At 39.5% G+C, this 16,567-nt stretch overlaps 2 protein-coding genes across 2 annotated transcripts in view; both read right to left on the minus strand.

Moving 5' to 3' along the window:
• Window positions 1-3,407, minus strand: part of megf8 (multiple EGF-like-domains 8) — a 47,280-nt gene extending 43,873 nt beyond the window's left edge. The window contains exons 1-4 of the mRNA XM_010894119.5: window positions 2,750-3,407; window positions 1,383-1,566; window positions 1,033-1,196; window positions 522-731 (exon numbers count right to left, since the gene is read on the minus strand). Of these exons, the coding sequence (XP_010892421.2) occupies window positions 522-731; window positions 1,033-1,196; window positions 1,383-1,566; window positions 2,750-2,773 (582 nt within the window). The 5' untranslated portion in view covers window positions 2,774-3,407. The remainder of the gene's footprint in view (window positions 1-521; window positions 732-1,032; window positions 1,197-1,382; window positions 1,567-2,749) is intronic.
• Window positions 3,408-7,517: 4,110 nt separating this feature from the next.
• On the minus strand, window positions 7,518-16,357 carry trim35-28 (tripartite motif containing 35-28). Its single transcript, XM_010894118.3, has 6 exons — window positions 15,678-16,357; window positions 14,862-14,957; window positions 13,838-14,068; window positions 11,005-11,027; window positions 10,741-10,859; window positions 7,518-9,246 (listed from the first exon to the last, which is right to left on the minus strand). The coding sequence occupies exons 1-6, from the start codon at window positions 16,104-16,106 to the stop codon at window positions 8,708-8,710; spliced, it is 1,437 nt and encodes a 478-aa protein (XP_010892420.1). The 5' UTR covers window positions 16,107-16,357; the 3' UTR covers window positions 7,518-8,707.
• Window positions 16,358-16,567: the final 210 nt, after the last annotated feature.

Consider the following 16,567-nt stretch of genomic DNA (forward strand, 5'->3'; position numbering starts at 1 on the left):
CACACACACGTATATATAAATAACTGTTATGTAATATATTTTACATAACATTATTAGTTATTATGTAAGGATCATTTTATACATATTGGTCTCAACATTTAAATGGCAACACTTTTGTTAACAAAATATTGGGAAAATTGGCTTGACAGTTATTTCTGGGTGTGTTCCATCACAATCTAAACAGACATGAGAGAGATTTATATGTCTGTTCTTGATTCAAGCCAGAGATTAAGTGAGAGAGGATAGCATGAGCATAAATACAGTGAGGATAGCATGACGCAAAACAAAGAAACCTTTCCCTATGTATTTTTTCTGTACTTAAAGAGCTACACTGTTTTATTTACATTGGCGACATACAAAATACAGATAGATAACTGCAGAAAGACATCCCTTTAAGTTAACTCATTCCAGTATTTGAATAAATTAAACTGTAACTAAATGTAACAAAATGTTGTCTGTGTGTTGTCTACAGGCCGAACATTTTGATGTGGATTGGATACTGTTTCCCTTCCTATTCTTACCTTGTCACAAGTGCCGTGCAGGTTGCATGTCTGGGGACACAGGGGGGTGGTGCAATCCACTCCTCCCCAGCCCAAGTGGCACTGGCACAGGGAGGAGGCAGTGTCACACCGCCCATGGCCACCACAGGCCCCAGGGCACACAGATATTGAGTAGGTGGCATTGAAGCCTAGGAGGTTGTAGTTGGCATCACTGAAGAGGTGAAGCAGCATCTGGGCGAAGAGAAAAATCATTAAGGGGGAGTAAACAATTTGCTTTCCTCATGCTTTTTTATACTATAACCCAATACTATTAAATAGTTTACTTGTTCAACGGCATACTGCCTGTTTCTAGTAAACAGCTAGCCTAAACTTGGCTGTTTGATTATATTTTATTTAGTTAATTAGCCTTTTAAGCCAAAGCAATATTGTAATTAGATGCCAGAATGACACTGAACATTTTACTAATTTCTAGTAAACAAGCATTGCCAAATTGGTTGTGTTGCCTCTCTTCATAAAACTGGATAACAGTTACCTTGCCAGACTTCGCTTCTATGGGCTGCGGAAGGGTGGTGCCACTCAAACTGGCCAGTAGGGGGCTCTGATATGAGTCTCCATCATAGACAAACAGGTAATCGTAGGTGCATTCTGTCTCCATAAAGGTGAAGTTCAGGACTATACGGTAATTGCTGCTGGGGGCTTGAGTACAATATAGAAAAAAACCATCAGATTGATATAGTTAAGGCCTACTTTGAACAACAGAATTTTCCTTATATTTTTAGCTCTACAAATTCAAAAAACGTACAATCACGCCTGATGCAATTAATCTATCAACACACATCGGTGGTGCATCACTTTTTTCCTACGATTCTCTCCATCACTCACCTTTGATAAGCCACTCACAGTTCCCATTAACAGAGTAGTTCCCAGGGCCATCTGTGACATACCCAGGGGGGCCTCTAAGTACCTGTCTGTGGCCCTTACAGTCCCCAGCCAAACATCCTGGGGCCACAGCCAGCAAGACCCCGAGCAGGGGGATAGGGAGGAGAGAAGAAATCATCCTCACCACCTGGTGTGGAATGGAGAGAGACAGGGAGAGGTTAAAACTAATTCAATAGAAAGAGTTGTGTCATTACCTAGCTCACAAAGCCAAGATCCTAGAAAGGTTTATTGCTGAAATTCAGCAAGACAGGAATTACATAGTAGCTTACAAAACAAAACAAATATATGTAACTTGCAAAATGAAACAAGTATATGTTGCACTTGCATATAGAAGTTAGAAAACAAGATTAATAATCTGTGCTGGTAGGAAGACAAGACTGTTAATTCTTTATGTCCATAACACAGTGACAAGGAATTTGCTTTTTATAAGACAGATGTCATTAATTATCCAACCACGTCTGTCTTTAATAAAGAGCTGATGAATGGTGCCTTATTTTGTAAAGACATGGTGAGCCAGAGATGATGGACCCAAAGTTCATTTGCAAGGGTCGTGGTGTGCACAGTTGTAACAAGCAACCACTGCGCTGTACTGTACTGTACTGCAGCTATTGATAGGTTGTAGATTCGGCTCTGACAAATTCTCTATTAATTAGAATTTAATACAGGGGGGTGAAGGAGCTAACTACAAATTCATGGCGCTATTAATTACGCTTGTCTTTCAAAACCTATATGAATGTCTCAGTTTGTAACGCTTGAGGAGAACAGTTAGCAACAAAACATCTGATCTGGCAAATAATGAAGCTAGCTATGGCTAGTAACAAATACATTAACGTTACAAGTAAAAAATATCTATTGAAGTATAGAAGCAGAGAATTGGCGTCCCACCCCGCAAAAACAATATTATACTCATACTGTAGCCAATGTAAACAGTCAGTACAACGTTGGTGAACTTTAAAGCTACATTGTTGGAGAGGGAGCTAGCTATCTGTTATGTTAACAATATCGAAGCGATGATGCTAGCTATCTATCAACAAGCACTGCAAACAGAGACAGCCTCCGTACTGTAATGTAAATGTCTAACGTTACTTTAGTTGGCTAACACGCTATGAAACAAACCAGTCTATATAGGTCATTGGTTAGAGCTTTGGTACAATACATATATCGACACGACGTCAACTAGCAAGCTGATTTGCTGTCACCTATAACGACAACACCAACACCAGAACAGAGGACCGTTAGCTTCCAATTATTGCTAGCATAGGTAACAAGCTACAGTGGCCATTTCGTAACAACAATGAATTTATACTCACAAGTTCCCGTGTCTTTGTCCTCATATTTCACATTTTCAGTGACATTTTGCAACACTATTTCTAAGATCGCTAGCTAGAAGTGTCTGCCAAAGACAGGGTTGTTGGTCTCGTCCCGTCTCGCTCGTCCAGAATCACAGCACAGCAGGAAACAAATCAGCAGCCTTGGTAGGGGCTTGAGCTACTGGTTGGATTCTAACCAGTTAGCCAGCAAGCCAGCTAGCTAAGTCTTCTCCAGATACAGAAGCTAATTAATAATAATTCAATATATATATATATATATCGGCATAACTAACACAGAGTACTGATCTTATGGGTTAGTAGACAAAGGTTTGCTTATTCACAGCCTGACGGAATTAAATGTTTGTGCTCTTTTTGTATGTCTGACAAGCTCCAGTTCGCTAACACAAAGCCTCGTTGTAATCGTCTCACCATCAATAACATACCTCACTAGAGAAAATACGTATAAACTACCCACAATAGGATTAAGCCAAAACAGGGGATTCCTAGTTTCTCTAATACTAGTTTAAACTACAAAAAACGTCCCCATTTAAAGTAATGACACATTTTTTTTTAAGTACTAATCTAAAAAAACGCAACAATATTGAAAGATAATTTAAAAGGGTCAGATGTACGGTCTCTCATGAAATCATAACCAAGGCTGCGTTGCTAACGACACGCACTACCACCTAAACTGCGCGGTTGTCACAAAATATACCGGATGGATTTTCATTCAGTAATCAAGGGGACACCGTTTCTTTAAGCCACTAACACATTCCTTAGGTTTATTTAATTCTGGAGTGGATATTCATTCAATAAGGTGCACCATTTCTGTCAGCTATCAGCAAAATCAGTGACCCCTGGTGTGTCAAGATAAAATAAAATAAAATTGAAAGAGAATTTCTAAGTGCCAAATGTATGCATTCCGTCTTTGGAATCGTAACCACAGTCTCTGTGTTGCTAATGCCATGCAATATCAAATGAGCTATATGGTCGATCACATTGGTCGAAAAAGGTAAGAGATGGATTTTCATTCAATTATCGAGGGTACACTGTTTCTGTCAGCCACCGCCGAAATCCATGTTCCCCGGTCAATCGAGGGGGATTGTTTGAGAAATTAACTGAAAATGCCACTCTGTCTCACACCAACACATTTAATAGGTTATTTAATTCTGGATCTGATTTGAATTCAATAAACAAGGGGACACCATTTCTATCAGCAGTAGCCAAAAACCGTGCCCCCTCTCAATCTAGAGGGATTGTTAAAAAACTTATAATGGCAGATCTGTCCCACTCTCTCTCACTTACTAACACATTCAATAGGTTTTTTTCATTCTGGAGTAAATGTTCATTCAAATAAACAAGAACCTACGTTTCGGTCAGACATTGGCAAAATCTGTGACCCTTGGTAAGTCAAAACTAAATTTTCAATGTGAAATGTATGTCACAACCTCTGCATTACTAACCCCATGCAATACCAACTGAGCTATATGGGTGATCACAGTAGTCAAGTAAGGCGGGTATTTCAGAAATAGGTTTACTGAAAACTTAGAGTTAGTTGACTCAAAGTTGATGGAAACTCTGGGTTTACAGTTTCAAAGAGCCAGTTCAGCGTTTCTCAGAGTCAGTTACTATGGCAACATATTCCATGAAGCTAACCTGCTCTCTAAATAACCCTGACTGTGCTACTGTTTAACTGAAACCTGCCATCTGAATGTGTCAGACAGGGCGTGTCCTTTTCTCGAAGGACCAGTTGATATTGAAGCACAAATACTCAGCAGAAATCTCTATCGGGACAGGGTGATCAGACCCCATATGGTTTAATCATTCCCTAATAATTATTTGTTTTCTGTATAACATTGGTGACGCTGAGCATATGTCCAAGGCAACCGTCTCTGTCCGGCTGTCAGAGATGTGACTCTTGCACTGAAACATTTTCTGTACACTTCAGTAGTTACCAAGTCACAGACCCACAAGACTCGTCAAAAAATAATTATACAGAATTGCAAGTATCAGTCTAAGCGGTAATCAGTTTATTTAGTATGAAGCTTTGAGACCTGAAGCACTAATCAGTTAATATTTTAGGGTTTTTAGACGTGATTGGCTACATAGATGGCACTCATACTTCTATCACAGCTTCTTCGGTGAATGAAGGAGATTATGTGAATAGGAAGTATTTCCACTGCATTAGTATGCAGATTAATGCATAACAAAGAATTATACTTTTTTTTTTTTTATTGTACTTGTACTGTACTGTGTACTTGTACTGTTTTGCTTAGAATACTTCACTCACTACTTAAATATATGTTGAATGTAGCCACTGAAAGGTGTTTCATTAGATAGGGGAGGCTAAACACAATTGCTTGCACTGATTTTATGCTTTTCCTGTTTGAAGTATATTTTCTTATTTCATCTTCAGTTGCTGCCAAGTACATTTTGTGTCTGCTGGGTTGCACCTACATATATGGATGACCTCACTCTGTCCAGGCAAGCAAACTCGGCAGTCATAACTGCCCAAAAGCAACTATACTTCCTGAGGAGACTCAAGAAGTTCGGCATGTCTGTAAAATTCTCACCAACTTCTACAGGTGCACCATTGAGAGCATCCTCTCAGGCTGCATTACTGCCTGGTACAGCAGCTGCTCCGCTGCGGATCGTAAGTCCCATCAGAGGGTGGTGAAGTCTGCGGAGTGTGTCATCAGCTGCCAATCTTCCCTCTGTGCAAGGCATCTACCATACACGATGCCTTAAGAAACCACGGAACCTCATCAAAGACTACAGCCACCCAGGCTATGGTCAGTTCACACTGCTACTGCCGTCTTGTTGACATCATTGTTGCTCCTCAACCAGCACACATGAACATTACAAATGCTCTGATGTCTTTCCATGTACATTTAATGTACATTATAATATTATTTTTTATGTACCATTCAAAGGCATATTACACTTATAGTTATAATATTCAATACTTCTACCCATATTGTTCATATTTCCCATTCTGTTTCTACTCTCTACCACATACACACATTGTACCAAATACACACATTATATAAATGTTTAATGAGTGAAACACTAGAGATGTGACTTATTTTTCTATTAATACTCACGCAATTTCTCGGTCAGCCATTTTCTGGCACGCTTTCTCATGTTCTTTTGCTGCTTCTACTGTTTTGCTTTTTTCTTGAAAATACACTCATATTCTGGATGTGCGTTCATTAAAATGTCTAACTCCACTGGGGAGAAGTACAGGGTCTGATAACTTTTTCTCCTGTTGCCATGATTAATCATGTTATCTGCTTTGATAAGGGCTTTTTATCTCCTCATGCACATGCTTTACTCAGGGTTAACATAACTCATAACTGACTGAGCTAATTTTTACCACCTTTTCTGAAACAGTCAAATCTGAGTTTGACAGCTCATATTCAGTCAACCCAGAGTTGTGGTTTCAACTCAAGAGTATGTTAACACTGCTTTCTGAAATATCCTGAGGGATGGATTTTCATTCAATAAACATGGGGCCAGAGGTGGAGCTTAAATGGGTGCGATGGGTGAGTGGCACCCATGGCAGCCAATCAGAGGGCCCCACAAGAAATTAATCTTGAGATTGAAAAAATTATTGCAAGCAGAATAAAATTATATTATTTTTTGCTAGATACTTCTAAGTTGACATTGAAGTGATAAACACCTATATGTTTTGTTATTCCATAATGCATTCGAATGATCGACCAATATGTGACCGTGGGGCTGTAACCAGTGTTGCCAGATGCGGAGGTATCCAGATTGGGTTGTATATAAGAAATAGAAGAAAACCACAACCTCTGCGTTGCTAACCACATGCAATACCAACTGAACTATACGGTCAATCATAGTTGTCAGAAAAGGGATGCATTTTCACTCAATAGTGGGACACTGTTTTTGTCAGCTACCAACAAAATCAGTGTACCCTGTCAATTGAGAGGGATTTTTCTAAAAATGTCTAAACTTAGAATGCTATTCTGTCTGTCTCTTTCACCATCTAATTCAATGTTTCTTTCATCCTGGTTCAGATTTTCATTCATTAAACAAGGGAGCAGGATTCCGGCAACCATTGGCGAAATCTGTGTCCCCTGGTAAGTCAAGATAGAATTTTCACAAAGGTCAAATGTATTCTGTCCCTCATCGGAATCCTACCCACAACCTCTGATTTAATAAAATAATGCACTACCAACTGAGCTATACTGTCGAATGCAGTTGTTACGAAAATATGCACTTTCACTCAAGAATCAAGGAGACACTGTTTCTGTCAGTTACTGCCAATATCCATGCCACCCTGTCAATCATGAGTGGATGTTTCAAAAATTTCTAAACATGTAATTTTGTCTCTCACCAACACATCAAATGCGTTCATTTATTAAACAAGGGCGCACGGTTTCTGTCATCTGAGAAAACTGTGACCACTGGTAAGTCAGGATCACATTTTAAAAGAATGTAAAATATATACTGTTCCTCATTGGAATCATACCCACAACTTCTGCGTTGCTAACACCATGCAATACCAACTTAGCTATGGGCTCAATTGTAGTTATTACAAAATATGCAAGATGGATTTTCAATAATCAAGGGGACCGGGTTTCTGCCAGACGTCACCACGTTTCATGACCTTGGTGACCTTGGTGTCCTTAATAGTAGATAAGAGCCTGGACACATTTACCAACACTGAACATAAGAGATGAACAAGGTTATAAATATAACCTTATAAAAGGTGTGTGTAAGAAATACATTTTGGTAGCTGTTAGGATACGCCAACCAATTTTGGCTAAATTAAACTTTATTTTTTGCCAGAACCACATTTCCATCACTTAATATTTTATAAAAACATATGAGATAATGATTTAGCATTATGACAATAGGCACATTTTAATAGAATAACTATATCTGTTTGTAGATGACTCAGTAGCATACATACAAACTATTTCAATAGATTATGTTGAATAGTGTCTGAAAAATTTGAAAGAAATATTTTGATTGATTCAATAGATGCAGTCTTTACAAATGATCAATCATGAAAATAAACTTTTTATAGTATGTTTCTGTAATAATAATAATTGATTATATCAATACAACACATGATTTAGAGCAAAAATCCCTGAACCCAACAAAATTTGACGATGAATATATTCTTACAACTAAAACCAAGCCTTATATATCATTCATAATAGCTCAACAATCAGGAAAACTAAGAATAGACTGTGGCTTCCATGTAATTCTTTCAGGATCCTTAGTCCGCTAGGACCCAAAGATATTTCACGTTCTGTGCATCTGTTCATCCACTAATTTGCTGTTTGTTTAACAAATAAATACATTTCTGCAAGTTCACAGTATTCTACATAATAGAACTGAATGTAATAACAGTGTAAAATTATTCTAAGCCAAAAACACAAACGCATTAAATCATTAATTGATCATTCTTCAGGTTTTATGGTTGTTTTAAGTACAATATAGTTATATCCTTTAGCAGATATTCATTCAGGTTTAAAATCACTTGCATTCTCGTTCTCTATTGATGAAGAATGTACACATGCTTAGAAACATGATCTGCATATACATATATATATATATAAACTAAAAGAAGCTCCAGCCCAACCAACCACAATACACTGACTGCTTTAACAGAGCATGTCTATACAATCTATCCACGAGCCCTTTAAACGAAAAAAGTTCTTGTTGACATTATAAGAGAGAATCTTACCAGACTTATCTTAGCATTTCAGTTTACAACGGCATGTTCGAGACATACCACGGAGGACTGTGGCCGCCAATCGCAGGAAAATCGAGCAATATGCGTGTGCACGGCACAGAAATTTGATACAGTTTCAACAGAATTGTCTTCACCCTATCAAAACCCTGTATTAAAATGAGTATTGCCTATCAGCTATTGATGCATACCCTTATCAAGCTGTAGTGACTGTTAACACAGCCCTGTCATGCCGTGTGAATGGTAACCTTGGCTGGATAAACCTCCATTGGGGTGCTGTGGAGCCCAGGACCAAATATGGGAAACAGTCTCTCTTTAAACTCGTGTGTGAATGTGCACAGGTGTCTTCCCCCATTGCCTGCATCCCAAAACGATATCTCCCCCTTCTCCATGTTCAACTTCACACGCACCCTCTCCGGACGACTCTCCACGGCTAGCACGGTGCGCCTGGCCGTTAGGGCGTTGTAAATCCCTTTGCTGAGCCCGATGGTCCACACGCCTCGGTCTGTGGACACCGTGAACTTCCTCTTACGGGCCACAGACTCCTTACAGACTCCCAGGATCCACTTTGGGTTGTCTCCAACGTGGACCTCCCAGCGGTGCTTGCCCGAGGAGAAGCCCTCAGCGCCCAGTACAAAAACACAGGGGTCGAAGCGCTCAGGGTTGTCTGGGAGGGACTGGCGTTCAGGGCTGTCCCGTACACTGGCCAGGTCAGGGGACAAGGAGAGCCAGGGAGAGGCTGTGTTCGGGTCCATCACCACGGGAACTATGTGAGAGAGAATGAGTGCATACTTTTTTGACACTATGACTGAAGCCTAACAGTAGCTCAAGGCATTCAAAACATTGATCCCATTCTATGTAATAACCATGTACAGTGTAGCAATTTGTAACTAGGGATGCACCCATATATCGGCCAGCAATCAGTATCAAATTATTATAGACAAAAATTTAACTCAGTCTCAGCTAGTTGTTTTAAATTTGCATGATATTTCAGACCAATTTTGCTTTCCAGAGTTTCCACAGCATGGTTTTTCCCACGGCGCATCGATATGGCAAAAATACAGCCACCACAGTAAGAAAAAAAAAATCTGTTGGCATCAAACTTATCTTAGACACATAGTGCAATTGCATCTTGGTAAATATATAATCAGTGGAGTTACAAGACTGTTCTTAAGCTTCTGGTGTTACTATATTTATGTGAGACTTGAAAATAAATGTTCATTGTTTTGTTCACATGCGTGGTGGTTTTCAATATTAGTTTGAGTTTAAACTGCAACTGCTAGAACAAATGTCAAATCACTACAGAACTGTCAGATTCTAGCCAGCCAGCAATTGACAGCAGACCGACACATGTTGTGATCTCCGTTACCACGGTAACCTCCTTTAGCTGAGTATTTCAGATTGGTGATATTTGTGGCTTAGAGTAGACTAAACTGAGCAGCAGTATACCACTTGTAACTATAAATGTTTTTATTCATTTTTGGATCTTTACAAAACATATTTGTGTTTTTTGTGTGTAATAGGGCACTATGTAGAATAACATGACTCCTCCTCGTCTTCCCTTACCATATGAGACCGGTATAGTACTAACAAGTCCTGTGTGGTTTAGGTTTGGAAGGATAGTACTGCGAGCGTCTAAAGTGAGAATAAGGAGTCATGATAAACTGATAGACGGACCAGTGAGAAACCTTTTAACAGGCAATGTCAGTCATTCAGATTAATTTTACAGAAAAGGATTACTTGAAACATTACCTCAAAACATTAACTGCAGATGTGTCCTGGAAATCTTTTTTTATTTTTATGCTAGTAGTACAGTAAAAAGCTTACATATCGCCCCTTAATGGTGCAAGGGATGGGGATTGCCTTCCAAAATTAATTGCTGGTAGATTTGAACCAGTGAACTATTTTATTTCCTACATTTATATCCAGCCATTGTATAACAAACAATTAAAGAAAGGGAATGTGTATATCATATCATTTATACATTTTCCATTCATTATCACACATTTTGGAGAGGCGTTAGTATATATAGCACACAAAAAAGGGTATGATTGAATTTCCATTTTTTAAATGAGCAGCATCATCACTAGCATTTAAAAAATATATATATATGCCAGGGTAAATGGGTACAGATATGAAAAAACATCAATATCGACTGATTGTGGTATATGAATATCACCTATTGGCTATAGGCCAATAATTTCCCTATAGCTGCATCCCTAAATGTGACCTTAACGTGTCCTTTATTAATTGTACTTACTGCATGTAACATGAGCCTGCATGCTTTTCCAGATGCTGTATCCCAGAGAGCCAACATGCTTGGCCATGTTCAGGAGAGCATCTGAGGGATTCTGGGGGTCTTCATGAAGCCACTGGGCTCTAAAAACATGTCGTCATCATCAGAAAAAGAATACCACAGTATTACAGTATCTCTGTAACATTTAAGAAATACTATAAGTATTTCTTAAATGTTACAGAGTATGTGTGAACTGTGGGGCAACAGATAGGATGTTACTGTACTTACTTTCTCTTTAAGACTTTAAAGTTCTGAAAAATAACAAAACAATTGAATCCATTATTAGTTTGTGACCAAGATTAAATGCTTGCCTTCCAAAACCACTCATCACAGAGTGTAACTCTTGATATTTCTTTATTTTCTTGTGTTTTGGCCTAACATTATTATAATATAATTTAACTGTAAAATGTAACCTTTATTTATCCAGTAAAGTTGACTAAGGACCAATTTTAGGATTACATCTGTATAAAACTGGAAAACAAGCCAAAGTATAGACACAGAAACACACATGGTCTGCTCAGATCCAACAAATGTCTCCAAACTCATTGAATGGCATTTTGCCAGGACAATGAGCCTGAACATACAGTGGGGAGAACAAGTATTTGATACACTGCCGATTTTGCTGGTTTTCCCACATACAAAGCATGTAGAAGTCTGTAATTTTTATCATAGGTACACTTCAACTGTGAGAGACGGAATCAAAAACAAAAATCCAGAAAATCACATTGTATGATTTTTAAGTAATTAATTTGCATTTTATTGCATGACATAAGTATTTGATACATCAGAAAAGCAGAACTTAATATTTGGTAGAGAAACCTTTGTTTGCAATTACAGAGATCATATGTTTCCTGTAGTTCTTGACCAGGTTTGCACACACTGCAGCAGGGATTTTGGCCATACAGGCCTTCTCCAGATCCTTCAGGTTTCGGGGCTGTCGCTGGGCAATACAGACTTTCAGCTCCCTCCAAAAGATGTTCTATTGGATTCAGGTCTGGAGACTGGCTAGGCCACTCCAGGACCTTGAGATGCTTCTTACAGAACCACTCCTTAGTTGTCCTGGCTGTGTGTTTCGGGTTGTTGTCATGCTGGAAGACCCAGCCACGACCCACCTTCAATGCTCTTACTGAGGGAAGGTGGTTGTTGGCCAAGATCTCGCGATAAATGGCCCAATCCATCCTCCCCTTAATACGGTGCAGTCGTCCTGTCCCCTTTGCAGAAAAGCATCCCCAAAGAATGATGTTTCCACCTCCATGCTTCACAGTTGGGATGGTGTTCTTGGGGTTGTACTCATCCTTCTTCCTCTAAATCCGGCGAGTGGAGTTTAGACCAAAAAGCTCTATTTTTGTCTCATCAGACCACATGACCTTCTCCCATTCCTCCTCTAGATCATCCAGATGGTCATTGGTAAACTTCAGATGGGCCTGAACATGCGCTGGCTTGAGCAGGGGGACCTTGCGTGCGCTGCAGGATTTTAATCCATGACGTTGTAGTGTGTTATTAATGGTTTTCTTTGAGACCATGGTCCCAGCACTCTTCAGGTCATTGACCAGGTCCTGCCGTGTAGTTCTGGGCTGAGCCCTCACCTTCCTCATGATCATTGATGCCCCACGAGATGAGATCTTGCATGGAGTCCCAGACCGAGGGAGACTGACCGTCATCTTGAACTTCTTCCACTTTCTAATAATTGCGCCAACAGTTGTTGCCTTCTCACAAAGCTGCTTGCTTATTGTCCTGTAGCCCATCCCAGCCTTGTGCAGGTCTCCAATTTTAACCCTGATGTCCTTACACAGCTCTCTGGTTTTGGCCATTGTGGAGAGGTTGGAGTCTGTTTGATTGAGTGTGTGGACAGGTGTCTTTTATACAGGTAAATAGTTCAAGCAAGTGCAGTTAATACAGGTAATGTGTGGAGAACAGGAGGGCTTCTTAAAGAAAAACTAACAGGTCTGTGAGAGCCGGAATTCTTACTGGTTGGTAGGTGATCAAATACTTATGTCATGCAATAAAATGCAAATAAATTATTTAAATAATCATACAATGTGAAAATCGTACAATGTTTTAGATTCCGTCTCTCACAGTTGAAGTGTACCTATGATAAAAATTACAGGCTACTACATGCTTTGTAAGTAGGAAAACCTGCAAAATCGGCAGTGTATCAAATATTTGTTCTCCCCACTGAGTTTTTCAGAGCCAAAAAGCAGACTTTTCTTGACAGGCAATGTCAATCACCCGATCGGAATCAAACTTAGCATGTGTTTCACTTGCTGAAGACAAGACAAAAGGTAAAAATTCCTCTGAAACAAACAGGAATATTAACGAGGTCTGAGGGCCTGGCAGAGCACCACCAAGGAAGTTACCAAGTGTCGTCAAAATAAGAAATCCATGACAAATCCATTAATTAGTCAGGGCTAAACTAGCAACAGGAAAACAGAACTTTCTCCTCCTTTACAGGTTTAGGTAATAACCCGGTTATTCAGACCCATACCTGGGGAAAAAAACAAGTTCTTTCCCCACTCCTAATTAATGGTCACTTTAAGACTGATAGTAACAGTATGAACAAAACCTTGTGTCATCAAATTTAAATGGATTTGCAACCGAGTACTATATACAACAACTTCATTTATGATTGTTATTACATCCCATTACATCTAGTGCCCTAAAATGGACCTACTTCCTAACTGGATGCTCCATGACCCCATTGACTAATATGGAAAAGCATAGGCCTGCTCCCTAACTGGATGCTCCATGACCCCATTGGCTAATATGGAAAAGCATAGACCTGCTCCCTAACTGGATGCTCCATGACCCCATTGACTAATACGGAAAAGCATAGACCTGCTCCCTAACTGGATGCTCCATGACCCCATTGACTAATACGGAAAAGCATTGACCTGCTCCCTAACTGGATGCTCCATGACCCCATTGGCTAATATGGAAAAGCATAGACCTGCTTCCTAATTGGACGCCCTATGACACCATTGACTTGTCTGTTCTGTCAGTCATACTCCAGCTTCGGCATTCATGTACAAAAAAGGCCTGTTTTGCATGCAGTACGATTTACCTGCAGGAAGGTTAAATCCTCGGCCCCCATCTCCCTCTTCACTGTTTGGATAAGCTCAGTGAGAGTTGTGATTTCCTGTGACAGGGAGTTGATATTTTCCTCCATGCAGATTTTCTTATCCTCTTCCTCATCTGCCAGGGCCTTCAGTCTGGCAATCTCCTCTGCATGCAGCACCTGATGGAGCCTCTCAAACTCTGCCTTGATCTGCTTCTCTGCCTGCAGAGCCTGGCTCTGGGTATAAGAGGTTGGATGAAGAGAGTGATGTTCTGTAAAGTTACTTGCATACCCCTGTTCATATCTCATTTAACATTACTTGTCAGTACAATCCTATCTATATGAAACCGATACAGTTTCCTGTAGAGGCTGTCCATCTAGACATTTTCTGATTTTATTCTGGTGAGGACTCCAGGCCCTAGGTTTGATTTACTGTCAACTAATTAGTACTGTTTACTCCCCATTCTTTCTGGAGTCTCAAGGTAACCCAGTCTGTCCATTCTCTTAACTAGTCAAACAGGCTATAACATAATAAATTACGGAATTAATATCATGGATGCTGTGTACAAAGTCTTGAATTTGAATTTCAACAGCTTTCACAAATGCAATTATCTTACATAAAACTTTCAAAGTGACATTCACACACAGGCATTCATGCCTATTTACACTATGATATATTTTCTGAGAATAATTAAAAAAATAGTTGAGATGCTACATTATTTTCTAGTGTAAACTCTCTGAAATGTCTGTCTCCGATAGTGAAATCCACCTTCCAATGGGCTGTGTTTAAACTTCTTCACCTAAACTGATTTAGGTGAATATATGGCATTTAGCTCACTGTTCATTTGGCTTTGAGTCTTACTTGACTATGAGTCTACCTAACAGTACAAATGTCTGGATAGTGTAAACTGATTCAGGGCTTCTGTTTCTACCTGCCTTTTTCTCTCTCTGTCTGTCGTTCTCTCTCATATATTGTGGTCATAGATAGGCTCTACAGTATATCATACACAGATAAAGTACTACATAGTACCTTTATGAAATCAACTGTGTTAGAGTATTTATTTTTCATTTTTTTGAAGGTCTCCACTTTTTCCTCCAAAATGTTGATTTTAAAGGTCAGTTCCTCCTGCAATAGAAAACACAAAACAATGAATATCCATATTCATTTGTTCAGTGACTTACAGAATCCAATCATGGTCCATCTGTACTGTCCAATCCCATCCAATCTCAACAAGTTGGTGAGGACTGGGGGCGAGAAGTTACTGTTCGAAGTTATTGCTAGTTAGATGGTAAATGCCTTGTCAAGCAGTAGACTGGTCGCCTACAACTACGACGGTGTGTTATTCGATAAAGGTAAGAAGAAAGGTAATTAACTTTGTACTTTATTACCCCATTATTGTTAAAATATTTTAGATAAAAAACCTTGTTCTGTACTCTTTGAATTGTGTTTTCCATCCCTGTCTGTTGGTGAATCTCTGCTGTCAACAAAGCTGAGTTCTAGGCTTTAATAATGTCCTGAAAATATACCAATTGTACTTCCTGAGAAAATTGGAAGAAATGACCAGCCTCCCCCTAGTTCTTATTCAAACCGGAAGTGAAATATAAAAACATAACACAAGCATAACTCATTCATATTATTACTATTATTGTTATTATTACCGGGAACACTAAACAAAGCAGACTTGAGGGCATCGATTAAAGACCATGACAAAATCTATTTAATACAAGCACATTTTGCCATGTTATTGAATATAACTGTAATTGCTGATTATCTATTCTAGAGACACTTCTTGCATATTCATTCTCTACATTCTTCATTATGACAGGTATCCTATATTACACTCACCTTACAATAGGGCGCCCCCTTGCGGAGTGGCATGAGTTCGTGCGTCTGATGTAGCGTCACGCATTCGACGCACACAGGCTCCTCGTCCTTCATGCAGTAGAGTTGAAACTCCAGACGGTGCAGGTTACATAGAGGCACGTTACTGATTGCGTATGGTTGCCGCCAGTTCTTTTCCTTCTGAAAAGACTCACAGGCACCCATCAGTGCACGGTTGGAGATGGGTTGCTCACCTTTACAGCTCTTCCTGCACACAGGACACTTCTGTCCCTGCACCTTCCAGCTTTGCGCCAAACAGCCCTTACAGAAACTGTGGCTGCATGATAGTAGCACGGGCTCCAGGTAGAGCTCCTTACACACTGGACAGGTCAGGTCTTCCTGAAGGAGAAATGGACCCTCGGACATTTCCTCATTCCACTCACTTTGAGCCATGTTGCCGTTCTCCGCTTAATAGGCCGCTTCAGGAAACAAAGTTTACTTTCGCTTTCTTCAAAATTAAAATGTTATGAAATTACAGTTACCCAGCGAAACGCTTCCAGTTGTATTGCTGGTTTAGCGGCCTTTTTAGTAAATTTGTTGAAATCCGAAAAAAGACTTCGCAGCTGAATGTTGATAAATAACTATATTTTTAAAGACACATTAGTTACCGTGCCTACTTTATCAGCGTCTTGTGAGCAACATTAAAGAAACACTTCCGGGTCACGAACATTGGGAACTTTTCAATATAAAAGAAATCAACGTATTTCTTCAAAACTGAGTTTATTCATTGTTAAAGAAAAGGTACATCTCAAAACATTGACAACAATTCCTATTGATCATTAAGAGTAATTTCAATAAAAAGTGGGTATTAAAACACGTTCCAAGGGCAAAACTCAGACAATGCCAATGACACA

The sequence above is a fragment of the Esox lucius genome, chromosome 20, assembly GCF_011004845.1.
Source record: "Esox lucius isolate fEsoLuc1 chromosome 20, fEsoLuc1.pri, whole genome shotgun sequence".
In the NCBI taxonomy this organism is placed as follows: domain Eukaryota; kingdom Metazoa; phylum Chordata; class Actinopteri; order Esociformes; family Esocidae; genus Esox; species Esox lucius.